The sequence below is a fragment of the Peromyscus leucopus genome, chromosome 8b, assembly GCF_004664715.2.
Source record: "Peromyscus leucopus breed LL Stock chromosome 8b, UCI_PerLeu_2.1, whole genome shotgun sequence".
Taxonomy (NCBI): Eukaryota; Metazoa; Chordata; class Mammalia; order Rodentia; family Cricetidae; genus Peromyscus; species Peromyscus leucopus.
The window spans coordinates 20,673,685-20,701,284 of record NC_051086.1 but is presented as its reverse complement, the minus strand read 5'-3'; the positions used below and the strand labels follow the sequence as shown (position 1 = coordinate 20,701,284).

At 47.6% G+C, this 27,600-nt stretch overlaps 1 protein-coding gene across 1 annotated transcript; it reads left to right on the top strand.

Moving 5' to 3' along the window:
- LOC114704326 (disintegrin and metalloproteinase domain-containing protein 19) lies at window positions 1–26,908 on the top strand. The gene is made up of 16 exons (XM_037201486.1): window positions 1–150; window positions 3,618–3,784; window positions 5,319–5,403; window positions 6,757–6,896; window positions 9,550–9,727; window positions 10,991–11,080; window positions 12,697–12,892; window positions 14,984–15,092; window positions 16,678–16,891; window positions 17,527–17,604; window positions 17,701–17,809; window positions 19,063–19,201; window positions 19,897–19,981; window positions 20,279–20,503; window positions 23,933–24,085; window positions 24,754–26,908. Exons 1-16 carry the CDS (start codon window positions 124–126, stop codon window positions 24,805–24,807), a joined length of 2,049 nt encoding a protein of 682 aa, XP_037057381.1. The 5' UTR covers window positions 1–123; the 3' UTR covers window positions 24,808–26,908.
- The last annotated feature ends 692 nt before the right edge of the window (window positions 26,909–27,600 follow it).

Sequence of the window (27,600 nt, the reverse complement as noted above, 5' to 3'; positions counted from 1 at the left end):
ACAAGAAACCGGGCCCCAGAAAGGCCCTCGGATGAGAGCTGTGGGAAGGTCTCACCTGGTTCTGTTTGTCCCATCTAGTTTCAGAAGAATCGGCATGACCAGGATGCCACCAAACACAAGCTCATGGAGATCGCCAACTATGTTGATAAGGTGAGACCAGGTGTGCTTTCTGGGGGAGGTAGTGGCACCTCAGACGGTCTGCGGGACAGGCAGTCTTGTTGCTGAAGTAGGCACCCCCAGCAGGTCCTTGAAGGAATGTTCTGTGCCATCGATGCTGGGGAGGGAAGCATGACTACACCCTGACTGTAAACCAGAGGCAAGTCATTCTGCTTCTTGGGGTTGAGTTTTGTTGTTGTTGTTGGTGGTGGTTTGTATGGGTGTTTGGGGGCTTTGTTTTAATTTATAAAGCACAAACATTGTCTTCGATCAGTGGCTTCCAGTTATCTGTATAGTTTTCTGATGGAATCCGTAAAAATGAGATCTTACATCCCTGCCCATGTAGAAGTCAGATGGGAGCAGACAGCAGTAGACAGCAGCACCCCCACAGCCCCCTCCGACCTTTCTCACATCTGAAGTGGCTCTTGAGGTACTTTGGGCAAGGAAGAGCCTAATTTAAGAAAGCTTCGAGGATGTGTGTTTAAGAGTTCCTTCCAGGTGAAAGCCTTTGACGTAGGAAGGTTTGAAGTGGGTCAGGACCAGAAGGTACATAGGATCTTTAAAAGTCGGGATGCCATCTGTCTGGAGCTGCTGTGTGAAACTGTCTAAGGATCCGCTCCCTCTTCTAGGAAGACTACAAATGGCTGTGTCCGTGGTCAGGGTGACTGACAGCATGCACTTAGGAAATTAGCAGAGGTTTGAGCTGCACTAACCAGGGCGTTCTCAGACCCGGAAGTATTCTATGTAAAAGCAAGTTCCAGCACAAAATGCAGAGGAGGTAACGAAGCAATAACAGCTCCTCTCCACAGGCTAATAGTGTGGACTTTAAAAAGTAAGCCTTGGTCATGTGCCTCCTTTCAGGGTTGGAGAAGGGGCTGTGGTGGTGACTGAACCTAAGACTTCATGCATGCAAGGCAAGTGCTCTGCCCCTGACCTACAGACTCAGCCCCTGGGTCACAGGGCTCTTTGAGGATCTGATAACCATTTCAGGACACTGTGGAACTTGGAAGGCTTGACTCTTGGTCTGCTAGAGGTTCCTGGGTCCCAGATCTTGAGCTGGGGAGAGGCTCAGCCTTTGACACACACAAAAAAATTGAACTTTCAGGGCTTACAATGCAAATTTGCTTGCTGTGAAGTCATTAGATGGGAAGTTCTCAGCCTTGTATGCCCCCCCTCCACCCCCGGCCTCAACAGCTGTGGAAACAGTTCATTGGCGTGTAACAGGTGAAAGTCAAACACTAGCCTTTCCTGGAGGGAAGGATTCTAGGGACTAGGTGAAGGGTTCACAACACGCCCCCACAGTTGCATATACCAGGCCGACACTTCCGCCTAGCCAATTCCAAGTCAAGATAGCCATTTCCGGGTCAAGGTGTCTCGCGTGACCAGGATCCGTGACGTAAGCGCGCAACGTGACCATGTGATCTACGCACGCGCGTGGAGTAGTGACGTGACCTGGCCACGCCCCCAGCCGGTTTTTAAAGCGGAGCGCCATATTCCCGGTTCTCTCTATCTCTCTCTCTTCTTCTCTCTCCTCTTCTCCACACACGTGTCTCTCCCACAGGCCTGCGCACTCTGTCCCTTTAACTCTAATAAACTCTTATAAGCAGATTCTGTCGTGTTTCGTGACACTTCCTTGCAGGGTAAGAACACAACGCAGCTAAATAACTAACACTAGGGACACGGAAGAGTCCTTTTTCTAGCTCCTACTTCAGCAGCAATAGTGTCTCCATGATCATATAACCAAACACTCAACATCTGGGAAAATGTGTTTTCCATGGGGGTGGGGGTGGGATACAGGAAGCTGATGCAACTGTTACCTGTGTATCAACCATTGTCCTGGAGGCCAGGGAGATGGAGGGCTTGGCTGGCTGGCTTGCTTTAGGAATTTTCCTCCTGCATTGGGTGATAAGAACCTACCTCTAGGCACTGATTAAAAAAATGGAAGTGGTATGTCAGCAAACACATCAAACAAACCAAAAACAACAGCAAAGAGGAAAGATGTGCAAAAGAAGGTAACCCTAGACCCCAGGTGTTAGAGGAAGCCCTCGCCTTGCCTCGCCTTGCCTTGCTTGCCTTGCCGGATGGTCCATTCTTCAAAGCCTCTACTTCCTCCCAGCACAGGAGGTTAATTACTCCCCGGGGAGAGGAAGGGGGGTGAGGCACATCAGCACCTCTGAAACTTGCTGAGCCAGCTACTCAGACTGAACATTTTGGTACTAAAACTAGAAGTACACGCATGTGCTGAATCAGGAGCCCAATCCACAGTATTTTCCCTTAACTGTAAGAAAAGCCAAGCTCACTTCCTTAAAACGCTCCTTAGTGAAGCAAATTCAGACAACTTTGGGCTTTCTGTAATGATGGATGTGGCACAAGACGCAATCCAGAGCCCATCTCGACTGCGGTGTCCAGGGGCAAGTGAAGGATCTGACTGTGTGTGTGTGTGTAGTATATTATGGTATATATAGTGTATAGATCATATACTGTATGACCCAGCTCTTCAGCAGCAGATGGTCACAAGGGCCCTGAGGGTATAATCTGAGTTCATCACGGTTCCAGAGTCTTCTTGCTGAGACGTTGGACAAATTTCTTAACCTCTTTGAGCCTCAGTACTTGCCTTGTTCATGAAAAGTGCTTGGCAAACAGTGGTGACCCAGTTATTATTTTTAGCTGGTCATCTATCCTTTTGTGGCCTCTGTGTACACGAGAGGGTTTTTTTTTTTTTGTTGTTGTTGTTGTTGTTTTGGCCTGGTGTGTAAAGTATCTGCTGGGCAAGCATAAAGAGCTGCTTTCCTAGCCCTGTGTAAAAGCCAGGCATGGCGGCATGTGCCTGTAACAATGTGGCTGGTGGGGGAGTTAGGGGACAGAGACAGGTCCATCCCTGGACCTCATAAGGCAGGCAGGCAGGCAGCCTGAATCAATGAGCTCCTGCTTCAGTGAGAAATGTGGAGAGTAACGAGGGCCCAGCACTAACCTTTGTGCTACATGTGTACATGTGTACACATAGGACACATGCACATATAACATACACAGTCACTGACTCAGTAGCATTAAGGTCAGATCATTAAAGAACCCCTTGATGGGCCAGGCAGCAGTGGTGCACGCCTTTAATCTCAGCACTGGGGAGACAGAGCCAGGCGGATCTCTGTGAGTTCGAGGCCAGCCTGGCCTACGGAGCAGAACGCGATCAAGGAATGGCACCAAAACTACACAGAGAAACCGTGTTTCGAAAAACCAAAAATAAAACAAAAAACCCTTGATGGTTGGGATGCTTCTCCCTCCTTTTTCTTCTTGCCTCAGTGTTTTCTAAGGCAAGACACTCCAGTTTGACCACCAGAATGCACCTCTCTGAAGATCTCATTTCCCTCTTCCTGGAGCCCGTGGCAAGAGAGCAATCGCAGCAGATGGACTCTGAGCTCAAAGGCTGGGTGATGAGAAGAGCTGGCTTTTCTGTGTCTTTTCAGTTTTACCGATCCCTGAACATCCGGATTGCCCTCGTGGGCTTGGAGGTGTGGACGCATGGAGATAAGTGTGAAGTTTCAGAAAACCCGTACTCAACCCTTTGGTCCTTTCTTAGTTGGAGGCGAAAGCTGCTTGCCCAGAAGAGCCACGACAATGCGCAGCTAATCACGTAAGTAGTCCTTTCTGGTTGTGTTGCATCAGCTTTGGCTGCAGAACCTCTGCCTGCCACAGGGATACTAAGTTCACCCATTCTTTCCTATGGGTGAATATTGGTTGTGCAAGAGATCCCTTGCTCCCTGGCTAGATAACCAAGCATTTTTCAGACCCAGCACACCTTGAAAAAAAATGTTAAAAAGTCTAAGAATGATAATAGTCCTCTGACGTGTTTCCATCCATGTGAGAAAATGAGCCTCACCTGTAATCAGCTGAGCAGCTGAGGCACTTGAGCGTCTATTAGGGGAGTGGATGACTCTTGGTCACAGCTGACAGCCTGAAACAGATGTTTTTAGCACCACAGGGGCAAGTCCTCAGGTCCTTCACGTGGGTCTCCAAGCATCTCAGGGCCAAGTGCCTGGGGTGGTCAAAGCGGCAAACTGTAGGACTTTGTGAAGCTTGGTGGGAAGAAGTGCTGGCCAAGGACGGTGTTGAGTCGGGTGGTAGGTGACAGCCCCACCAAAGGTTATTGGCCTTCCAGGGTAATTTGCGGTAGTTACAACAAAAGGCACATAGATAATGCACTTTTACTTCTTATCCTTGAACACAGCCGAGTCAACAGTCATTTCAACCTTGATACTTTAATTTACCCTTTCATAGCAACTGGGATTTCCAGTATTTACTTGTCTCTAAAACCCGAGTGGTCACATGAGGACCGTCCACTCACTGAGCACATCTTTGTTGACTGAAACATTTCGTCTGAACTTTAGGTTGGAACACCTTGAATCTGTTTACAGTAGGGCTTCTCCAGAGCCAAGTGCAAGTCTGTGAAATAACAAGTACGGCTTCGTACAGTTTGGTAGCTATTGAAATGATTAATCAAACATTTATTAGACGTCCATTTATTCCTCCTTGCCTCCTCTGTTTGGGCGCAACAGAGCAAGGGATATGTTAAACTGGGGGAAACCGAAGCTGGCTGTTGACACGTTAGGGTCAGCATTGCAGAGCAGAGGCGAAAACAGCTCATCCCTGCACCCAGCTGTGGTTTGTGAGGCTCCCAAAGAGACGCAGCTGTTTCCTTGGCCCTGTGTGATTTGAGGATGAGACATCAACCCCACAGCTGCTACCCAGCATCCCCACTTTTTGCCCCTCGGACACACGCCACTGGTGGAAGTGGACGTGATTCACCGGGACAGCACAGTCTGCGCCACACCCTTCCCCCCTGCTCCTGCCTCTGGCCACGTTTTGTGAATCAGGAATGGGCCACAGCTTTGCAGGCCCTGCCTTCTTCCTTTCAGAGTCTTTGGGCACATTGTGAGGGGGGAAGCGACCTTTCTTCTGTGCTACTGAGGAGGGAGTAAGTGAGAGGAAATCAGAGGTGTGGTATCCTGAAAGTTATCCAGTTGGCTGGGTTACCAGGCTCGTGCCCTTAGGAGCAGTCTGGGAGTGTCAGTGGGGTCAGTGCCCAGCCTGGTAGCCATTCACTCCTGTCCCAGGGGAACAGCTCTCTCGGCTCCCACCTGAACTACATGTCTTTTTCCTTCCTGCAGGGGCAGGTCCTTTCAAGGGACCACCATTGGCCTGGCCCCTCTCATGGCTATGTGCTCTGTGTACCAGTCTGGAGGTGTCAGCATGGTGAGTCTCCGACAATACAATGGTACTGCATAAGGGGACTGTGACTCCCGAGAGAGGAGGCCAGCCTTGAAAAACCAATTTGATCTTTATAGTTGTAGACGAAAAACACATTAAAGAGAGCAAATGTTTCAAATGAAGTTATTAGATCCTGAGGATGCTAAATTTTCATTCTTCTTGGTTTATATTGGGTCTTAAGCAATTGTATAAACAGAACTCTAGATCTCTCATGTACTTTTCCACACCATGGACTGGAGGAGTAAGAGCAGGGACTCGGGGAAAAGAACAGAGGTGGAAGTATTTCTAGTCTGGGTCTTGAGTCCTTAGATATGGAGTTGTGAAATAAGAACCTCAAGAGTCGCAATTAGGACATTTCTGTCTCTTGAAATTCTGACTTGGTAAATTTTTTTTTTAGATTTTTTTTTTAAGGCGAATTAGGTTTCTTTGGCTATGTAGCTGTGGTTTGCCTGGGACTCATTGTGTAGGCCAGGCTGGCCTCAGACTTGCTATCTAGTTGAAGATGACCTTGAAGTTCTGTTCTTCCTGATTCCATCTCTTGTGTGCTGGGACTAAAGGTGTACACCACCATGCCTGATATAAATATCCTATTTGCTGCTTTTGTTCTCCTTTCTGGGTTTTTGAGATGGTCTCACTCCATTGTCCAGGCTGGCTTCAAGCATCTGGGCTCGAATGACCTTCCCGCCGCCTCAGCCTCTCAGTTAGCGGGGACCATAGGTTCGCATCAGCACAACAGTTCTACTTGTTCTTTATGTTTTTTCTTTTTAACGTTGTTTTTTTTGTTCTTGCTTTGATGATTAAGATCATACACTATCCAGGCTGTGCATGGGTGCTCTCAGAAAACAGTGAGCTACATGTAGCGACTGCTCAAGTCAAAAGGATGGTCAAGAGATACATCAACAGGTCATTCACAGTCTGCGACTTTTAAGAACACAGGGAACACAGTCTTTTGAGCATGTGATTTCCTGATGAGGACAGTGGCTTTAGACTTGTTAATAGCAAGTTATAGAGAAAGAAACAATATAATCAGCATTAGGGGAACCGGTGAGAGCTATCAGGCTCAGGTAACAAAAAGGCATGCAAGCTAGGCGGTGTTGACGCACGCCTTTAATCCCAGTACTTGGGAGGCAGAAGCAGGAGGATCTCTGAGTTCGAGGCCAGCCTGGTCTACAGAGTGAGCTCCAGGACAGCCAGGGCTACTCAGAGAAACCCCATCTCAAAACAAACAAACAAAATAAAAACAAACAAACAACAACAACAAAAAACAACCTAAAGGGAGGTGGGGCATGGAAAGCAGAAATGAAACCCTGACCTTGACTTGAACTCTTCTCTGAACAGGACCACTCTGAGAATGCCATTGGCGTGGCTTCCACTGTGGCCCATGAGATTGGCCACAACTTTGGCATGAGCCATGATTCTGCACATTGCTGTTCTGCCAGCGCAGCCGATGGCGGGTGCATCATGGCAGCTGCCACTGGGTGAGTCAGCCGGAAGGGTGAAGGTGGGGAGAAGAGGGAGGGGAGAGATACGGGGTCAGTGTGACCCAAGCAGTCCTCCTAGGTGGCCCCAGTGAAAATTTTAAACTGTTGAGGAAGACAGTGATGTGCTGTGGGATACTAAGTTCCTTGAAGCAGGTTGGTGCTGGTAGAGCACTAGATGGAGTTACATTTTGTTGTGGTTTTCAGCACTAAAATTGGAGTCAACACATCTTTGTTTTTGAGAGTGCACATGAGAAAGTGTGTTACCCAGTCTAATCCTGAACTTGTGAATTTGTCCACCTCGGTCATCCAAGATCTGGGGCTTTAAGTATGTGCTACCACACCCATGTGCCCAGTTCTTCAGGAAGTGTCTTAGTTAGGGTTTTCATTGCTGTGAAGGGACACCATGACCACGGCAACTCTAATAAAGAAAACATTTCACTGGGGTGGGTTGCTGACAGTTTCAGGGGTTCAGTCCATTATTATGATGATGGGAATCATGGCGGCGTGCAGGCAGATGTGGAGCTGGGAGTCCTACATCTTTGTAGGCAACAGGAAGTGGACTGACAGTCACACTAAGGGAAGCTTGAGCAAAAGAGACCTTAAAGCCCGCCCCCACAGTGACACACTTCCTCCAACAAGGCCACACCTCCTAATAGTGCAGCTCCTTTGGGGACCATTTTCTTTCAAACCACCACAGGAAGCTTTATGAGGCCCTGTTTTGATCAGAACCACAACCCTTGGTCTTTCCATGCCAACGTGGTCAGTACTGCTGTATTCCAGGCCTCTTTGGGAACTTTCTAGTTTATAGAACAAGAAGAGAAGGGGCCATCTACCCACTCCTCGGGAAATCCATGAAGAATATGAGCAAGACTGCTGAGTCTCTGGTGGATTTTCTACACTAGAGCTTTTGAAAGCAGAGAGCTTATCTTTTTGTGTCTGTACTTGGCATACATCATGGCATTCTTCAGGACTTGAGCCCCTCCCCAGAAGGCATTGGAGTAGAATTTTTATTACAAATCATTGGGGTCGGTCCACTTATGCTTTCTAGAGAATGGCGGTTCCACGCAGCTTTCCTGTGGGTAGCACTAGAGTTTGCTCACCACACCTCGACTACTGTGACACCAAAAGGATGATGGTGACATGTGGGACACAGACCCTTGGGCATATTTAAATCCCCCTGCGTTCAAGTTTAATTCCATCCCTTTCTTTGTCAATCCCAACAGAGCAGTGATTCTCAACCTTCCTAATCCTGCGACCCTGACCCTTCAATACAGTTCTTCATGTTGTGGTGACCCCCAGCCATAAAATTATTTTGTTGCTATGTCATACTTGTAATTTTGCTATTGTTATGAATCGTAATGTAAAAATCTGATCTGTGACCCCAAAGGGGTCACGGCCCACAGGTTGAGAACAGCTGCCGTAGAGTATCTGTAGACAAATGGTTGACAGTTACAGTCATTACTGCTCTAATCTGTTTTCAAGTTATTCACACACTGTAGTAGGTGAGTCATTAGTAGCATATTTCTTGGGGCATACTGTAGTACTGGAGGATACCTTTGGTGTTTAACCTTTAATTGGTGAGAATTAAGGGCAGGGCCTTACCGGGGTCTCTCTGCAGACCCATGTTGTCATACAGCAGTTTCCCCATATTTATAGTTTGTGCTATGCAGCTGTGTGACTTTCTTACACAGGCCTATGTTGAATTTAATTTATGAAGTAGGCCCAGTGTGAGGTCAAAAACACTAACTCAAACTAGAACATTTAAAACAGTAATGATAATAAAAGTCACTTCACACTTAGGACTTCTCCATTTTGGAAGTTTCTATTTAATATTTTCAGGTCACCGTTGACTGTGGGTAACCAAAACCATGGGCAGCAAAGCTGTAGATAGGGGAACTGCTACACTTTTGGTTCATTTTCACCGTAGCAGGCGACTTGGGAGCTTTCGTACATACTCTTGTGGTAGAGACCACACATTTGTATACTGGCTGATGGAGTTCACTTATCTGGAGAACAGAGATCAGCCCTTTAGCCCATGAGTAAATTAAACCCGTGATCTCAAGCTTTCTGGTTCTGGTTTTTGTCATGAGAAAATAGATCCCCATCTGGCATTGAGTTGGCTGGTGTTCTGTTCAGCTCTCAGTGTGGAAACCTGTCTTTTTTTTTTTTTTTTTTTTTTTGGTTTTTTGAGACAGGGTTTCTCTGTGTAGCTTTGCGCCTTTCCTGGAGCTCACTTGGTAACCCAGGCTGCCAGGCTGGCCTCGAACTCACAGCGATCCGCCTGGCTCTGCCTCCCGAGTGCTGGGATTAAAGGCGTGCGCCACCAACGCCCGGCTGGAAACCTGTCTTAATGTACTTCTTACCCTTTACCTGCTCTAGCTCCCCCATGGAAAGGACAGAAATTGCTGTTCTGCTTCTCAACTGCTGTTTTGTTTTTTTTTTTTTTTTAATTTTTAATAAGAAAAATGTAACCATATGGCATGCTTATCTTTTTGTGATTCAGGATGACAGAATTCTAAGTTCATGTATTGGTGAACGTCCTGGTGGGGCACAGGGCATGTGTGGGGTAAAGTCAGCTTCATGGGTGGCAAGGCAGCAAGCTGTTTGGTGTGTTTAAACTCTCTGCCAATGGCTCCTTGTTCTCTGCCAGGCACCCTTTCCCCAGAGTGTTCAGTTGGTGCAACAGGAGGGAACTGGACAGGTATCTGCAGTCTGGAGGTGGGATGTGCCTCTCTAACATGCCAGACACCAGGACGCTGTATGGAGGCCGGAGGTGTGGCAACGGGTACCTGGAAGATGGGGAAGAATGTGACTGTGGGGAGGAAGAGGTAAGTGTCAGGACCATGCTAGAGAGACATTGTTTTCAGAGCTTAAACATCGAAAGGACAATATGATGGATCATTCCCTAGTGGCCAGCATTTCTTACACATGACTACCACAGATCCTTTGTGTGTAAGATGTAGACAGTGAGTCTGCCCAAGTGGACCATTTCTATGTCCTCTGCAGCTGTGGTCAGCACAGTCATATCCAAGATCAGGGTGGAGTCCTTGTGAGCAACTGCTCTAGCCATAAACCATGATTCCAGGGCACATAGGTTCCCTCCTCCCCAGAGGAGCCCCAGATGATGTCTTTGGCCTTCCAGCTGCTCTGAATTTACTCGGGAGGCCACACAGCTGGATAAGCTCATGAGCGTGAACCTTAAGATAACAAGCTCTCACTGTTAGGCCTGGAGAGGAGAAGATTCAAAGGGAGTGTTGGAAGTGTGGGAAGGAGAAGCAGAAGTCTTTGTGGATAGACTTTTCCTCCTACAGAGCTTCAGAATGAGTGTGGAGAGCATACACCCTATTTCTGTCATTTTTATCAGAAACACGCAACACAACAAGAAAAGCAGAACTAGATGGTTTTGTCTCCGTTTTTTGAAGGATGAGAAAGTGTATGTTAGCCCGTGCTTGAGGGGTTGGCGAACAGTAAGTGATGTTTGGGCTGTGAGACTTGAGGTGTCAACATCTCTATGTCGAGATGTTCTTTTGGTGTTCTACATTTATTTATTTAGTGCGCATGTGTGCATGTGTGCATGTGTGTGTAGGTCAGAGAATAATGTCAGAGAGGTTTTTTTTCCCCCTTCTCTTTCACCATGTGGAACACAAGGATCACACTCAGATTGTCAGGCTTCAGGCCTTGTTTTTTTTAAAAAGATAACCCTGTAACTTTCCTAATAAAATAACCAGTAAAAGACCGAGAACCATGAACTAAAAGCAAAGATCAGCCCTGGCCTTCAGCAAAGAGAGAGCTCTGTTAGGAGCAGTGTGGATGTTAGGATTTTGCAAGCTTGGTATGACCTCATAATTACGGGATAATACCTATCCAGAGTCACCACGTAGTCCCATCTAAGTTGTGGTTTCTCCAAAGATGGTGCACCTGTGTCTTTTCTGTGGCAAATAGTCATTACCTTAATGAAGAGCTGCCAAGTGATGTTCTAGTGAGGAGTTCTAGGGAGCAGAAGGCAGGGCCACGTGAGGAAGGCTGGGGATGGAGGTGGCAAGGGTGCCCCCTGCTGGGCTGAGTCCCCAAAGCTGTCTGTTGCCTTCCAGGAATGTAAAAACCCTTGCTGCAATGCCTCTAACTGCACTCTGAAGGAAGGGGCCGAGTGTGCCCATGGTTCCTGCTGTCACCAGTGTAAGGTAAGTGCCCCTTCCCCTGCCTCAGGCTTTCAGATGACAGGCTAGTGGGTGATGACTGTGTTTCAGCCTATATCAAAAGTTCTAGATACAGGGTTTAGGAGGGTGGCCTATGGTAGAACCTGTGCTTTTGTTAGTTTTTTTTTTTTTTTTTTTTTTTTTTTTTTTTTTACACTTTTGGCTCTTTGGGGGGCCCACCACCGAGCTCCCAAATAAATATACATGGAGACTTATTATTATTTATAAATTTCTGGCCTTAGCTTGGCTTGTTTCATGCCAGCTTTCTTAAATTATCCCATCTACCCTTTGCCTCTGGGCTTTTACCTTCCTCAATTTCTGTGTATCTTTTCTTCCAAACACCTGGTACCCAAGCCCGTGGCCCAATCATCCTCTTAAGTAGTCCTGTTGGCTAAAGCCACTAGGAAACCTTGGTAGGCTCCAACAGTGGGTAGCATGGTCTTCTGAGATCAAGGGAGGGCTTTATTCTGAGCCATAGGTGTCCTGGCCTGGCTCAGGGGAACTTGGACACCATTTGTTTTGACCTAGAAGCCCCGGAGAGGCTGTTCTGGGTTGAGCCCTTCAAATCTCCGATGAAGGCTAAGGAATAATCATAGAGTGACCATTCACTCAGCTCCTGGATTTCAGATTGAGCCTCGCAAAGGATTCCTTGACTTCAAGCCCTGCCTGTGTGCATTTGGGGAATTCATCAACCATCTGAGGTTCAGCTGTCTGTCTGTCTGTAGACTGGCTCATGCTAGACACACTGTTGGGGGAAGCTCAAGTCGAAGGTTTTTAATTGGTTTTTACTGTTTTCCCAAATGTGCTGTTGATTGGTTCTTTAATGTGCAAAATGGGATAAGCAGCTATATCTGTTTCATGGGCATTGTGAGGTCGGATGAGATAAATATTTGGCTAACACTCAACCTCACGTTTGGCCTAACAGCAGGGATGTATTGTTGATGAAGAGTTTGGAGACCAAGCTTAGTGTGGTTAGACATATTTATAATTCTGGCACTCCAGAGGCTAAGGCAGGAGGATTGCCATGAGTTGAAGGCTAGTTTGCGCTGAATAATGAGTTTGAGTCTAGTTTCAAGAACAAGCCAAGAATGTTGTGAATTGAAAACTTACATGAATTCCAACTTCCTGTGTGTGGGTATGTGCATTTGTGCATGCGCGTATGTGCACATATCAGGGCACAGATCTGCCACATACCATGAGACGTTGACTAGATTGTGTTTCAGTTCTTGAATTATATAGGACTGTCATGCAAACTAAATGAATTCCTAATGACACTTAAGTGAGGCTACATGAAGGTAACTGTAATTGCCAAGGCACTGAGCAAACTATAAATTGTTATATAAATATTATTTCTCGCCTGCTTCCTAAGACTGCTGTGAAAAGGAAGTGAGTTGCATTTGTCTTTCTTGGACACAACTCTGAAGGTGCTCAGTCAAAAGGTCAAGGATGGCTTGAGCTAACGAAGCCACGTGATCAGTGCTGTGATATCAAGGTCATGGAAAATTGTGTTCCACGGAGGAGATGCTGATGAGCTCTTGGCTGAAAGGGTGGAGGGGCAGGGAAGAAAGTGATTGCTTTTCTCTTCGTGTTCTTCACCTCAGCTGGTGGCTCCTGGAACCCCGTGCCGCGAGCAGGTGCGACAGTGTGACCTTCCCGAGTTCTGTACCGGCAAGTCGCCCCACTGCCCCACCAATTTTTACCAGATGGATGGCACCCCCTGCGAGGGTGGCCAGGCCTACTGCTACAACGGCATGTGCCTCACTTACCAGGAACAGTGCCAGCAGCTGTGGGGACCTGGTAAGGACCCTCCTGGAGAGCATGTTCTCTTCCACCCACCCCCTCTGAGCCAGGCTCCCCCTTGGCCCCCTAGCATGGCCAAGCATCTCGGCTTCAGAACATCTTCAATACCCGCCTCTTCTCTTAGTTTAAGGGAGACAGCCAGGGGCAGCCAGGTAACAGTGTTCTTCCTAGTCCCTTGAGGCTTTTAGTTCTAATAGGGTATTGTATATCAATACTCCGTCTCTCACAGATATACCAATGAAACAGAAATGAAGAATAAAAGAACATGCAAACGACTGTTAAGCTACAAAAGATGTTTAACCTCAGACATATTGAAGGAAAGCAAATTGTAACTACCACGAAGTGGAGTTTTTTTCATGTATCAGATCACAAAGACAGCAAGTGCTATAATAATAGCAACAACTGTCATAACATGGTATTGTGGAAGGTATGAGGAATCAGATACCCCTGTAGAAAGCAGTTTAGAGATAGTAAAAATTTTAATGCACTTTCTGGTCCCATAATTAAATTAGGCTTAAATTTTTTTCCACTTAGCCTTCTTTTTCTGAGAAGTTTTTATATGACATGAAATATAAAAATAGTATATACAGTGAACATTTGATAATAAATCATAAATAAATTTATTTTAAAATAATCTTTTATATAGTTTTGTCAGAACAAATTTACACTTGAATAAATGCATGTACTTGTTTATTTTTACATAAAGAATTAAATCTTGGCTAAATAGTTGATGGTACAGGACATAGAGCATCTTCAGCAGTTTGTAGAGTTGATTAGTATTGTGATTTTTTTTTTAGTTGTCAATGATGGGAACACCAACTCACATCCATATGTGGTACAAAAATTACTGAAGTATGTTTAGAGCCTTACCAGAAATTGTTGGAAATTCTGTTTTAATTCCAAATCATGATTCATTTAGTGATTTTTATTTTTTATTTTTTTGAGATAGCATCTCACTGTTTTTTTTTGTTGTTGTTGTTGTCTTGTTTTTTGTTTTTTGTTTTTTTTTTTTTGCCTGCTGGCCTAAAATGTACTATGTAGTCCAGGCTGGCCTCCAACTCCAAGAGATCCACCTGCCTCTGCCTCTGCTTCTCAAGTGCTGGGATTAAAAGGCAGCCACCATACTCAGCTAGTGTTTTTGTTTGTTTTGTTTTCTTGTTTGTTTGTTTTTTTTAAAAAGAAACTCAAGTCTTCAATTCAAACAGTAATTTTATAAACCAAACCTCCTAACAAAATATTAACATTAATCTGATGTTTAATGGCTGAGGTATAATAGTAGGGAAAACATTAAGTCTTTGTTTTCCTTAATTAACCCACTGCATGAGTCAGCATATGAACAGTGAAAACATGGCCATTCATAATATAAAGTAGCCTCAAGTCTGAGCTGAGGGGTTTCAGTGGCATTCATTGGTTGTGTGCAAAGTGTGCAAATGTCTTGAGAACCATAGACACAGTGAAGTCACGTGATGCAGTGTGGGTGAGCTCTGCCGGAAACACCTTGGATTCAGTACACATTCTGTCTTTAACTAATTTTTGGTCATTGAACATTCAGAAACTCGTTACTATTTTACATTTTTGATCTCCCTTGCCCCCCACATTCAGGTATGGGATTCCATATACCACCATTTTCAGAAGCTGGGAACTAGCACTACTCAGAAACAGCCTCCAACCATACTTGCTTATGGATGTGAAGATATTTTCAAATAGGTTTATTACATTGTCGATAATTGTAGCAACAGTGTCCTTGGTGCCCTGGAGTATGTTTTTCTATGATATAAGAGAGAGAAAACGGGGTGGATATGAAGAAAAAATTCCAAAGATAATGTTCTAGCTCTTTAATGTTCCAGGCATGGATTATTAACTGATCTTTTGCAGGCCAAAAACAGCACAGCCCTTCTTCATTAGCAAACAGGGTTAGCATGCAACTGCCATAGGTACACGTCTTCACTGAAATGTTAAAACCAAGCTAAAATGTTTTCTCTGAATTAGTCTTGATGAATATGGAAGTGTCATATTGCCCAAGGCTAGCCCTGCCCTTGGGAGCCTCTGGCAGGCTTTCACACTGATGGGCTTTTCTTGAACACCTAGGAGCCCGGCCTGCCCTCGATCTCTGCTTTGAGCGGGTGAATGCAGCTGGAGACACCTATGGGAACTGTGGCAAGGGCCTGAATGGCAAATACAGGAAGTGCAGCCCCAGGTGAGGACCGTAGCACAGACTCCAGGGAAGAAGAATGAACAAGTGATCCCAGCTCTGTCCTCTTCTCTCCCACCTGGCTTGGTGTGGCTGGCCCCCAGCTGACTTTTAAACTGCACAGTTCGGTTCAGTTGGCTCGAAGGAAGTGAAAAAGAGGAGTGGGGAGCATGGCTTCCTAGGAAGCTGATCGAGGTTGCTTTGGGGACTCACTTAGAGCAGGGCCGGGTAGCTGGACATGGTGGCACAGGCCTTTAAATACCAGTATTCAGAGGCAGGCGCAGGCAAATCTCTAGGAGTTTGAGGCCAGCCTGATCTACAAAGCAAGTTCCAGGACAGCCAGAGCTGTTACACAGAGAAAACCTGTGTCAAAAAAAGAAAAGGAAAGAAAAGGAAGAAAGAAGAAAAAGATCAGGGCAGGAGATGGCCCTTTGGGACCATTTTTTTGTGAAATACTAACATTATGTCCTGTTGTAAGACCCATCTCGGATTCGTTCATTCCAGCCACCCACCCACTGGCTCATCTATTTATCCACTCACCTTCCCACCACTGTTGCCAATTTACCACATACAAGATGCTATATTGAGTGTCTAGAGCAGTGGTTCTCCACCTTCCTAATGCTGCAGCCTTTTAATACAGTTCCTTACGCTGTGGTGACCACTCCAACCATAAAATTATTTATGTTGCTACTGTTATGAGTTACTACAGTTGCTACTGTTATGAGTTGTATTGTAAATATCTGTGTTTTCTCATAGTCTAAGGTGACCCCTGTGAGAGGGTCATTCGATTCCCCAAAGGAGTCATGGCCCAGAGGTTAGAAACACTGGTCTAGAGCAATGTGATAATCAATTTAATAGTTAATGGCTCGGGGCATTTCCCCCAAGAAGTTCTTTGGTTGAGTTCTGTAGCAGTCATCTAAAGGAACAGGGTGAGGAGTCACACTGGTGTGTGAAAAAGAGTGTTTAAGGCAGAGGTTAGAGAAAACCTGGCACTTGACAAGCTGATAGCTACAGTACGCTACAGTTTGTGGGGAGGAGAGGAGAGGGGCCATGAGAAATGAGCATGAGTAGAGGAAAGCGAGGTAGATCTTGAGAGGTCTAAAGGCATTGCTGGAAGAGCCTGGTCTCCCCACCGTGGGCGATGCAGTCAGGGGACTCGGTGTCTGGCAGGTCAGGATAGGCAGGAGGTAGTTACAGGAGTCAGGAAAGCTGTGTAGGAGGGAAGATTGACAGGGGTGGAAATGCTTGACCCCGGGAGCAATGAAGAATGAATGGGGAGTCAGAGTGAGACCCAGCTCCTAGCTGGAGCATCTGGGTGAATGGTTGTGTGATGAGCATAAAGTAACAGACAGGACTCAGGTCATGCGGTTATCCTTGAAGTTATGGCATCTTAAGTTCAGCTCTTGGCCTAGGTCTGAGAGACAAGGAACCTGCGCCCTTTCTGGGTCTACCTCAGGTCTCTACGCTGGGGTCCAGCCCACTCTCTGGTCCTTTGCCCTCTTTCACCTCAGCCTGCTGACTCGGCTGACATTGAAACTCTGCAGCCCCAGTTCTGCCCCAACCTTTGATATTGTCTTCTCTCCCGGTCCAGGGATGCCAAGTGTGGGAAGATCCAGTGTCAGAGCACCCAGGCCCGGCCCCTGGAATCCAACGCGGTCTCCATTGACACCACCATCACCTTGAATGGGAGGCGCATCCACTGTCGGGGTACCCATGTCTACCGGGGTCCCGAGGAGGAGGAAGGGGAAGGTGACATGCTGGACCCAGGCCTGGTGATGACTGGGACCAAGTGTGGTCACAACCATGTGAGTCCCTCCCCAACTTCCCCCAGAAACCGAGATAGAGACAGAAATGGAGAAGTGTGGGCCCTGGAGGAAGGTGCTCGGCTCCCAGAGTAATAGCATCCCACTCACAGGTGCCCACGCACAGGCATCCACCCATATGGATTAGACATGTAAATGGAGTCACCACTATCATCTGTACCATTAGCTATCACATGAAACAGAAGTAGGCTTAGAGTCAGGGAAACTCAAGGAAAATGATGCCACCCATCTTGTATATTTGTGTTAGTAAAGTTGTAAAAACATAGGAACCCTTGGTATGATGCCCAGCACAGAGGAAGCTCCTGCCACAATCGTTATTTCAGGCATAATACTGAAGTTAGTACATATTCACTCTTGGATAGCATACAATCAAGATAACACTAGACTATAAACAGGTCCTAATTGTTGGACGTAACATTTTAGCAGTGTTTCCTGTGATAGCAGAATTTCGTTACTCACTGTCTTGCCTTTTGAGGCTCCTTGTGTTTCTCACTGTAATATATAAGAGGAAGAGCTACCTCTTGGGGTTCCCATTTATCCTAAGTACGAAACTCCCCTGTCCTCAGCCTCCCCCATGTCCCTGCTGCTCTCCTCATGGCTGCTCTCCCTTTCTGCAGATTTGCTTCGAGGGGCAGTGCAGGAACACCTCCTTCTTCGAGACCGAGGGCTGTGGGAAAAAGTGCAACGGTCACGGGGTACGTGTGCAGAGGTCTGGGTTCCTGGGTGTCTGTGTCATGGGGGCAAGTCACAGCTCTCCTGGGTGCTGATACATCTGCGGCCCCTCACTCTAGGTCTGCAACAACAACCAGAACTGTCATTGCTTCCATGGCTGGGCTCCACCTTTCTGTAACACCCCAGGAGATGGCGGCAGCATTGACAGTGGTCCTTTACCCCCCAAGAGTAAGTGTTCTGCCTTTGTGAGAGCCATGGAGACCATGGGGATGGGTGGTTGGTTGGCAGGAGCCTCCAACCTGTGGACATTGCAATATGCCATTGTTGTCTACGAATGTGGTAGGCTGTAGTCATAGGAATACTGGAATATATGGGGCCTGCGGGCTGTAGGTTGGAGTTGCCCGTTGCTGAATCCAAGTTAAGTTGACTTCACTCTTCTGGTTCTACAGGGAGGGAGCCAAGAAGAAGAGGTTGAGTGGGAGGAAGCCAGTTGCTCCTGCGTGGCTTGGGCTTAGTTGCCTTTCCATCCTTTTACTAGGAAAGAGAGAGATCAAGGGAGATTCTAGGTCATCGGAGAGTCACATTTATTTGCGGGAGTAACTAGTAACTAGTCCTTTTAGGGACACTTGAAATAAGATCACAGTCCTGGGTGCATTGTATTGGGTTATTCTGCCTTTTGCTAAATAAAGGCTAAGAAATGGGACAAATTTTATAGTTGTTAGGGCAAGTCTGAGGGCCTCTACTCCTGTGGTTTCCAAACTCCTCTGTCTTTGAATAATTGCAAAAGTAGTTAAAAAAAAAATACAAGGCTAAAAACTAGATTGGTAGTTCCTGCCTGTAATCCCAGCACTTTGGAGGTTGAGGCAGGAGAATTGCAAAATTGCAAATTTGAGGCCAATCTGTGCTGCACAGTTGGGTTCTAGGCCAGTCTGGGCTACACTGTCTTAAAAGACAAACAAAATAACAGACAGGCAGGAAGAATGCAGATATGTAAAATAGAGCAGAGTGGAACCTCATTGATACAAGTGAACTTTGCATATTTAAATTTACAATTCATGCAACTTTTGAGGTGGCTTTGGAACCAGCTGTGAGGTTGAGGGTCAAGGGTGAGAGTTCCAGTCCTGAAGTGTCTGAGCCAATATCTTCTGGTCACTGGTCTGTGTCCAGGAAAATCGCCATGCAGGCTGGTTTTATGAAAATCTATTAGCTGGAAGCTAGACACCGTCTGAACTGCTTTGGAGAGAATCTCTGCAGTTGAAAGAAATGACTGTGGGGGTTTTCTAGAAAAGCCAGTGGACCTGGCTCTTTAAGCTAGTGTTGATGCCCCAATAAGTATATATATATATAGTGTGTGTGTGTGTGTTTAAAATAAGTTGTACAAATACAATGAGAATCAACTATCTGAAGAGGTATCAAGGCTGCATCATTTTCCCGTCGCCAGAATAGCCTCTGATCCCGTCTCGTGTGCTCTCTTCTGGCAGGCGTGGGTCCCGTGATAGCTGGGGTGTTTTCGGCCCTCTTCCTGCTCGCTGTCCTCTTGCTGTTGTTCCACTGCTACAGACAGAGCCACAAACTGGGCAAGCCCTCGGCCCTCCCCTTCAAGCTGCGGCAGCAGTTCAGGTGGGACAGGGCGCTGAGCCCTGAAGGGCTTGGGGGCCCCCTCTAGAGCGGAGAACCCTTGTGGAACAGTTGGTGGTGATGGGTCTAATTCTGGGAAGATGAGTACAGGGGACATGCCACCTTCACCCCTTCTGTCCTGCTCTGTCGCCATGGCAGACATTATTAGATCACGGCTGTAAATGATTTCTACTGAGCTTGGGAATTCTTCTCAATAGGAAGTGCTCAGACAATTCAATTTGGGTTATGACGTAAAATCTATTTCCCTTCCTCCACCTGGTTAAAGAGCCGCAAAGTGAGGGAACAGGAAAGGGGTGACAAGCTAAAGTCAATCACAGGGATAGCTAGACATTAGCCCAGGAAGACAAATGATATTGATGGGCATAGTCTCAAGAGTTCTGTTATAAATGTCCTTGTGCTGGAAGGGATGTTTTTTTTTCTGCCCTGAATCCTTCTGGATCCTTCTGGATCTGGAGACTTTCTGTCTCCTTTCTGGGGACAGAGGCAGGCCGATCCCTTCCTTGGGCTTCTCCCCTGGTCATGTGTGTACTTGTTTACTATTTAGGAGGTGGGTTTGAGAGGGTCATTCTACTATCTCCAGAGAAGGGTTACATTTGTCAGTTGGCCTGGGCCAGAGGAGCTCAGTCCACACCCAGCCCTGAACATCTTCCTCCATGTCCCCTATTCCTTGTTTCCAGCTGTCCCTTCAGGGTGTCTCAGAGTGGTGGAACTGGCCATGCCAACCCAACCTTCAAGTTGCAGACGCCCCAGGGCAAGCGAAAGGTAAGGGCTTTGCACTGTTGAACTTGATTGATTTCCTTTGATCTATGTTAGTCTTCCTAAGAGCTTACGGTGCCCACAGGCTTGGCAATGAAAGCCATTTTATTGGCCAGGGAGACACGTCAGTCGGTTCGGAAGCCTGGGATCTGAAGGGCTGACTAGGTCAGCGTTTCTGTCCTGCCCTCAAATGAGGCTCTGGTCACCCCATTGAGACACACACACACACACAACACACACACACACACACACACACACACACAGGATTCCTCATCTCAGCTGTCCCTTGTCTCCTCCATACAGGTGACCAACACCCCTGAAACTCTCCGGAAGCCCTCCCACCCTCCTCCCCGGCCCCCTCCAGACTACGTGCACGTTGAATCCCCACCTGCTCCGTTACCAGCACATCTGAACAGGGCTGCCAGGAGCTCCCCAGAGACTGGGGCTCAGGTAGAAAGGAAGGAGTCAGCCAGGAGGCCTCCCCCAAGCCGGCCCATGCCCCCTGCACCGAACTGCCTACTGTCCCAGGTGAGTAGGGTCTCGGCAACCCTGGGCTGGGGACATTGCCTGTAACAGGACACTGGAGGCCGGGGTGGTGTACTGGGTGCATTTGACCATCTTTTCTTGGTGCTGCTGAAGCCAATGGGCTTCCAGGAGTTCAGCAGCAAGAGGAAGAAGCATCTTCCCTGGACAGCCCCTCAGCCACATGGTGCTTTTTTTTCTATTTGGTTTCCACCCACTTTGTACCCCGAATTGACTTCTTTCAGTTCCCTGAGCTCTTGTCCCCTCCAGGTCATTGGAGATGATGCTTTGCCTCCTACACACCCACGTCTCCTTGCTTGGCCAGATCCTATTCGCCCTCACTTGGGACCTTAGATAACACTCCTCCCGAGGGGCTTCTCTTACCCTGTAAGGCTGAGCTGTGTGCCCTGTGTCTCTCACTGTACCCATCCCTACAAAGTGTACCTACCAGTGAGCTCCCATGCATCCAAGAGTATTACCGAAGGGTGCACCCTGATGTCTTGCCTATCTGAGGGGTCTCCGGGGAGGTGACAGGTCTAGACTGGCCCCCTCCTCTGTAGCTGGCACTTACAACTTGGAGCCGTCATCCCGTGGCTTGTTTGCTTAGCATGTCTACACTGGTAGAAGTTTCCCAGTGAAGACAAGAGTATTTCTTGGGTAGTGGTCTAGCTTGGTGACTTCTAGAACTGACAGTGTGTTTGGTCTTAGGGGACTCCTTTCTTTTGGCATGGTCCAAAGGAGTCCCAGGGCCTGGAATCCGATCACAACAACCTCAGGGGGATTGAAGGTTTGGTATGGTCCCTAGGGCATGGTGTGGTGAGGGTTTGACAGAGCTGAGGGTGTGAGGTCGGGTTCTGTGCTGTGAAACTGCTGCTCCTAAAGTCCTGTGTGTGGGGTAGGGTGTGATGGACAAATCCATGCAGGGGAAAGGCTGACTTGATGTATCCCAAAGTTATCCCAAACCGAGCATACCCAGACTCATTCCTACCTAATTATTTTACACACTACTAGTCCATAACATGGAGCTATCTATGCATGCCCCTAAATGTGCCTGCTTTCATTATTTTTGTAAATTACGACCCTAAACTGAGCATGCTCAGGGATGTACACTTTGTGAATGTGGATGGACGCTCTGGGTAAAGTTGCCTTGCTGCCTTGGGAAGGGGTGCAGTCCAGCAGGTTATTCTCTTCTGCTCTGTTAAGTCTTGGCTTTGCTTAGTCATTCACCAAGAATCAGGTTGTGGTATCCAACCGGCTGCTTTGGGAGGCTCAGGACTGAGAAGCTCAGGGCAGAAGTTCTGATAAGGCTCCTATGCAGATAACAACCACCAAGGGCTCACTGTGCAGTTTCCCAACTGTGACCCGATGCCCACATCCCGGTGTCTTTCCCTGGTGAGTTCTCTGGTGCGGTCTAGGTTCCATCCTGCACCATCCACCCCCAAGATCAGCATCCTTCTGGAAAGGGTAGAGCTAAAGTGTGTGGCTTTTGGGTCTCAGAGATTTTTGACTTCTCTTTTCTGAGCTTCAGTTTTTGCTCTGAGGAGTCATTCGTGTGGAAAACCAACTCTGCAATGTTCTGCCTCCTACACACTTGCCCCATGCCTATCTTGGAGTTCACTAGCGCCCCTCTCAGGCAGGCTAACGAACTGGCTTTCCTCAAATCTCATCAGCTTGGGGGCAGGCTGTGATCGGCCCTGAAAATTTCGTTTTCCAATCACAATAGAAGCACATATTTGTTTAAAGAAATTGAATAGCAAGGTTAGAGATTGCTTAGTGATTAAGAGCACTTACTGTAGAGGACCTGGGTTCTGTTCCCAGTACCCACATCAGTGAGTTCCAAGGGCACTGAACACACAGGCATAAACTCACATACACACATAATCAAAAATAATACAAATAGCCAGGTATGGTGGTGCAAGCCTTTAATTGCAGCCCGTTGGAGGCCGGAATAGGTGAATTGCTGTGAGTTCAAGGCCAGCCTGATCTACACAGTGAGTTTCAGGACAGCCAGGGCTATGTAGAAAAGACCCCGACTCAAAAACAACAGCAATAATAATTCTTTACAGTTAAAAATTCTAGCAGCACAGAAATATGTATCTATTTTAAGAGATTTGAATAGCTCATTTATTTATGTGCTTGTTGAATTGACTGCTTCCCGAGTATTAGCTGCCCCAAAAGCCTGCAATGGCTTCATGAACTAGCCAGAAAAAGCACCCTGCTCCTGCCTGCATGCTAGTTCTAGTCAGAGATGGCTAGAGAAAGAAAATAAAAGCCTGATCAGTTATTTAGGTTGGTAGGGTAAAGGATATGAAAAGAAAGAAACAGATGAAAATAAAATGGCTTAGGGGTACCATGTGCTAGGGATATGGTTAGGTAATAATAAGGGAAATTTTGCCTTATCGAGAAAAAAAAATCCAAAGTAGCAACAACAACAAAAAAGTGATTTCTTTTTTTTGTTTGTTTTTGAGACAGGGTTTTTCTGTGTAGCTTTGGAGCCTGTCCTGGAACTTGCTCTGTAGCCCAGGCTGGCCTTGAATTCATAGAGATGCACCTGCCTCTGCCTCCCAAGTGCTGGGATTAAAGGCGTGCACCACTACCACCTGGCAGGTTTCTTAAAGTTTAATTTGTCTAGGTACACACACACACACACACACACTACTCTTCCTGTTTTTCTGGACCACCCCCACCCCCTTAGACCCCATCTCTGGGTAGCCCTCTGTTGTCAGCTTGCTCTGGCCCCTTTCGGTCTGTCTGCGGTTTACCTCTGTTGACGTTAGTCAGGGATGCAATGGTTTGTTTTGTCCTCTGTGGGCTCCATTTCAGCTTCTCCTGCAGCTCACTGTCCTCGTTGGTCCATAGCCCCCTGCTTTGCTCTTTGTACCTGCTGTAGCCCAGGTCACTGTGTAATTGTACATTGTTTTTTTCTCACTGTGGAAATTTTGGAAGTTTCTAGGTTCTCTGGTGTTATGAACAGTGGACAGGGGACATCCTTGCAAATTATCCTTGTGCACCTATGCAAACAGTCTCTAACATGGCCAACAGGAAGTGGGGCTTTCACATCGGGAAATGAGCATTTCTAGTTATTTATTTTAGTTTTGAGACAGGGCCTCACTATATCACCCTGGCAGGCCTGGAACTTATTATGGAGAGCAGGCTGGCCTTGAATTCACAGAAATCCACCTGCTCCTACCTCCTGAGATTAAAAGTGTGCAAACATGCCATGTCCCTATCTCTAATTTGAATAGATACAGCCAACTCGTTTTTCAAAAAGGTCTTATTTTTTTTTCTTAGCATGTAAATATATCATCCCCCACATGTGAGTTCTTTAAAAATGGAACCATCCAGTATGTAAGTTATTTGGTTTTGATCTGTGAGATAGTAGAGATATTCTCTTTGGAAAGGAGCCCCTCAAGTGAGACTTCTTGCCTCCTCCAGGATTTCTCCAGACCTCGGCCACCCCAGAAGGCACTCCCAGCGAACCCTGTGCCAGGCCACAGGACCGTTCCCAGGCCAGGAGGCACCTCCCTGCTGCAGCCACCTACTGCTGGTTCTCAGCCTCCCCGGCCTCCCACAGTATCTCTTCCAAAGGTGAGTCCACAGAAGGACCCTGAAATACCAGCGGGGGAAGTGTGTGACTGGGAAAGCAGTTTGTTCTCCCGTGACCCTAGCTGAACTCGTAGAACGGAAGCAGGAACAAGTCCTCGCTCAGAAGCCTGAGTTCCGTGGCTTCCAGCTACCTTGGCACCTGAACAGCTAGGCCACCTTGAGTGAGACCTTGTCTTGATAAGAAGGCTTAAGATGGGCCAGCAAGGTGGCTCAGCGGGAAAGGTAATTTTTAAAAAGGCATGAGAAGCAGCAGGAACCAGCTCCATAGTTGCTATGAAGGTCAAAGCCATTAGTTTATGTAAGCCTGTCAGCTCATGTACCTTTCCTTAATGCTTCTCTCTGGCTGCCTTGTTCTTAGCTTAGTCTGGGGGGTTGGGTCTGAAGGAAGGAGGTAGGGAGGCTGGTTGTCACCCCTATATTCCCATGAATCACTGGGAACTACTGTACCGAAGCTTGACAAGAGAGAAGAGGGCTGACTTTTCCAGCTTTTGATGGTGGGCACACAGCTTGCTCCCACTGCGAGGGCTGTGGGCAAGCAGCCGCAGGGGCAGGCTTCTGAAGATCACGCTTCTGTTCCTGACTGTCAAGAGCAAGGGGACAGGTGCCCTCAGTCCCCGAGGTCACATCTTTCCCTTCCTTTTCCTTTCCAGCTTCCTGAGTACAGATCACAGAGGGCCAGAGGGATAACTAGCTCCAAGATCTAGAACTGTCTAGAAGTTTCTTGTTTCCCTTGAAGACTCTGGATGCCATAGAAGGTCCAGAGGAAAGAAGACTGCTCGGCGGCCCTGAAGCCTCTCCAGCCTTCTGGAACCCCCTCATCTCCAGAATCTCCCTTCTTGCCCCAGTGCCTCCTGTTTCCTCTGAGGCCCAGAGGGACTTCTATCCGATGGCTTCTAAGTGTTGTCCTGTGCAATATACAGCCCTGGCAGGAAAGGGGAGCAGATGGAGGAAGATGGGGAAGATTCTCCCTCAGCCCCCTAGCCAAGAGCTACCAATGATGGTCAGGGAAGTCTTGAGCTGGTGGTTGGCGGGCGGGCAGAGGGAGGGGGTCCTCTTTCTGTGCCGAGCTTGGAGAAGGCATCCACCCGGGTCCCATGCTTCTGTTGACTGGCCTGCCTCTGGGATCCCCGGCTACAGAGAGGCTGGGCCTTACCTGTCCCTTAGCTTTTAGGGACTGTGGAGGCCGCTGTTGCATCCCTGCCCCGGGACTTGGTCAAGGTGCCTCTTTCTGGTTATATGGCTGCATGTGACAAGCCATGCTCCCCTCCCTGCCACCCCTCACATGCTCATTCCCATATTTACACGGGTCACTCTCTGACTCAGACAGGTACTATTTGTAGGCAATGTAGACAGCAGTGGGGAGTGGTCAGCCTGTGTCCCCTCTGAGCCGTGATGCCAAAGGTTGCTAGAATCTCCAGTTGTACATGCCCATTGTTCCATGTGTCCCCTTCTCCTCCTCTTCCAACCTCCCTATCCTATGGTGCTTTGGTGGTGAACCACAGCAATCCTGACTTGCTGGTGACCATATGCTTGTGACCGACAAATCAGGATCCTGCCTCACGGGTAGGCACTGGACTTCCTGCACTGGATCTCGAGAGCATTGAGCAGAGTGGGCTTGGGGCGGAGAGAGAGCGAGAGAGAGAGAGAGAGAGAGAGAGAGAGAGAGAGAGAGAGAGAGAGAGAGAGAGAGAGAGAGAGAGAGAGAGAGAGAGAGAGAGAGAGAGAAAAGAGAGTGTGTGAATCAGCTCTTGCATGTAATTGTGGTTTTTTGGCCTCAAGCAGGATAAGGGGCCCCCTCCTTATTTCTGATCTATATCCTAGGTGAAGTTCTCCAGGGCAGACACAGGTATACTAAGGGGACAGATATGTTTGGAACCCCAGTTATTAGGAAAGGACACACAGGGGCACCAGCTCCTCCCTAGTGGTTAGCTCTGAGGTGGGATTGTTGACTCTGAACAGGTAGTTGACCTCTTTGGAAACTGTCAACAGTTATGGTGAACCCGATCTGGGCAGGGGCTTCCCAGATTCTCTTTAACCAGGGTTTTATGCATGTCCATTGGTTCTCTTCTGGTTACTGCCTATATGTGATCCTCATGGAAAGAGCTCTGGAAAGGTGGGGATGGGACTAGGGCGGACGCCATCTTGCCTGGAGCTCAGAAGGACGTCTTGGTGCTCTGCTAGTAAGGGCAGTTCCTACACATTTGCTGGCCTTGGCCTCTGAGAGGCCATCTTCCATCCCCCAAAAGGTGCTGGATAGCACTCCTAAAGGTCCGCTAGGGGCCTTCCTGCCACCGCATTAAGCAGTTGTTAGCTCTTGGAAACCTCCCTGAGGAGGAGGCAAGATGTTGACTCCCCTTTTCCACCTCAGAGCCTCCTTATAGCATTCACAGAGTAAGCTCTGGACTCGTGCTCTTGGAATTGTGGGAAATGTGGGGTGCATGGCTAGGGGTAGAAAGAGCTCAGGAAAACACCTTTCTCCTCAGGGTGACCGTGCTGTTCACACCCTGACTCCCTGAAGGCCACTGGGCCTAGGTGTCCATTTTCCGCCATCTGACAGCCTTCCATTAAGTGCCACACCAAATGACTACAGGTGGGGTCCTCAAAACACCCTGACTCTTGCCCCAAAGTTAGAAACACCATTTCCTTTAAACCCAACCCTGTACCTCCTAGATTTTCTCCCTCAGCTCAGGAGGCGGGAGGCTCTGAGTGACGACAGTACCACAGCAACAGTCACAACATGAGCCTTCTCAACCTCAAGCCTTCTGTCCCTTGAGCCACACCAGAACAAAGACCCATTTCCTTGCACTTTGGTAACTATTTCCTGTTTTTTTTTTTTTTTTCTTATTTCATTGCTTTGATACCACCTCCATCCCATAAAACTATACTGTGAACAGGAAGATGGCAGAATTTTTTTAATTTGGTAGGGAGGTTGGCAGCTACTCTTAATTTACAACTTCATCCCCGCCTCTGTTATCCAAGGCCGGGGAGACTGCCACAGATGGGAACCCCTGCCCTTCTGCACCATGAAGTGTTGCATACAGACAGATCTAGACCTCAAGGACAGAGTTTGTCCCTAAAGATTGTGTGCCACTTAGGAGGGGAAAAAAATATTACCACAGGGTGAGGAGGGAGGGTTGCCACGGAACACTTTGGTAAAGCTGCCCCAAGTGTGTGGGCATCCAAGGCTGGAAAGGCCTTTTCTTGTGCATAGAAAGTGAACAGGACTAGAAATAGCTGTTCTGTCCCCAGCCACTGTAGAGATGTGAGTGAACACTGGGGGAGGTCAAAGCCAAGGCTCTGGTGGACTGAGGGAAGTTCAGAGTTCGGTTTGTAGCTGGGTGTGGTGGTACCCACCTTTAGTCCCAACAGAGGCAGGGGGAATCTCTGCATTGGAGGCCAGCCTGGTCTACAAAGCGAGTTCCAGAACAGCCAGGGCCACACAGAGAAACCCTGTCTCCAAAAAACAAAATTATTTGAGACGGGATCTCATGTATCCC

Coding starts and splice junctions, on each gene's coding strand:
- LOC114704326 (XM_037201486.1), top strand. CDS start 124: ATGGAGATCGCCAACTATGTTGATAAG. Junction 12,893..14,983: donor CCAGCAGCTGTGGGGACCTG/GTAAGGACCCTC, acceptor TTGAACACCTAG/GAGCCCGGCCTGCCCTCGAT. Junction 17,605..17,700: donor AAAAGTGCAACGGTCACGGG/GTACGTGTGCAG, acceptor CCCTCACTCTAG/GTCTGCAACAACAACCAGAA.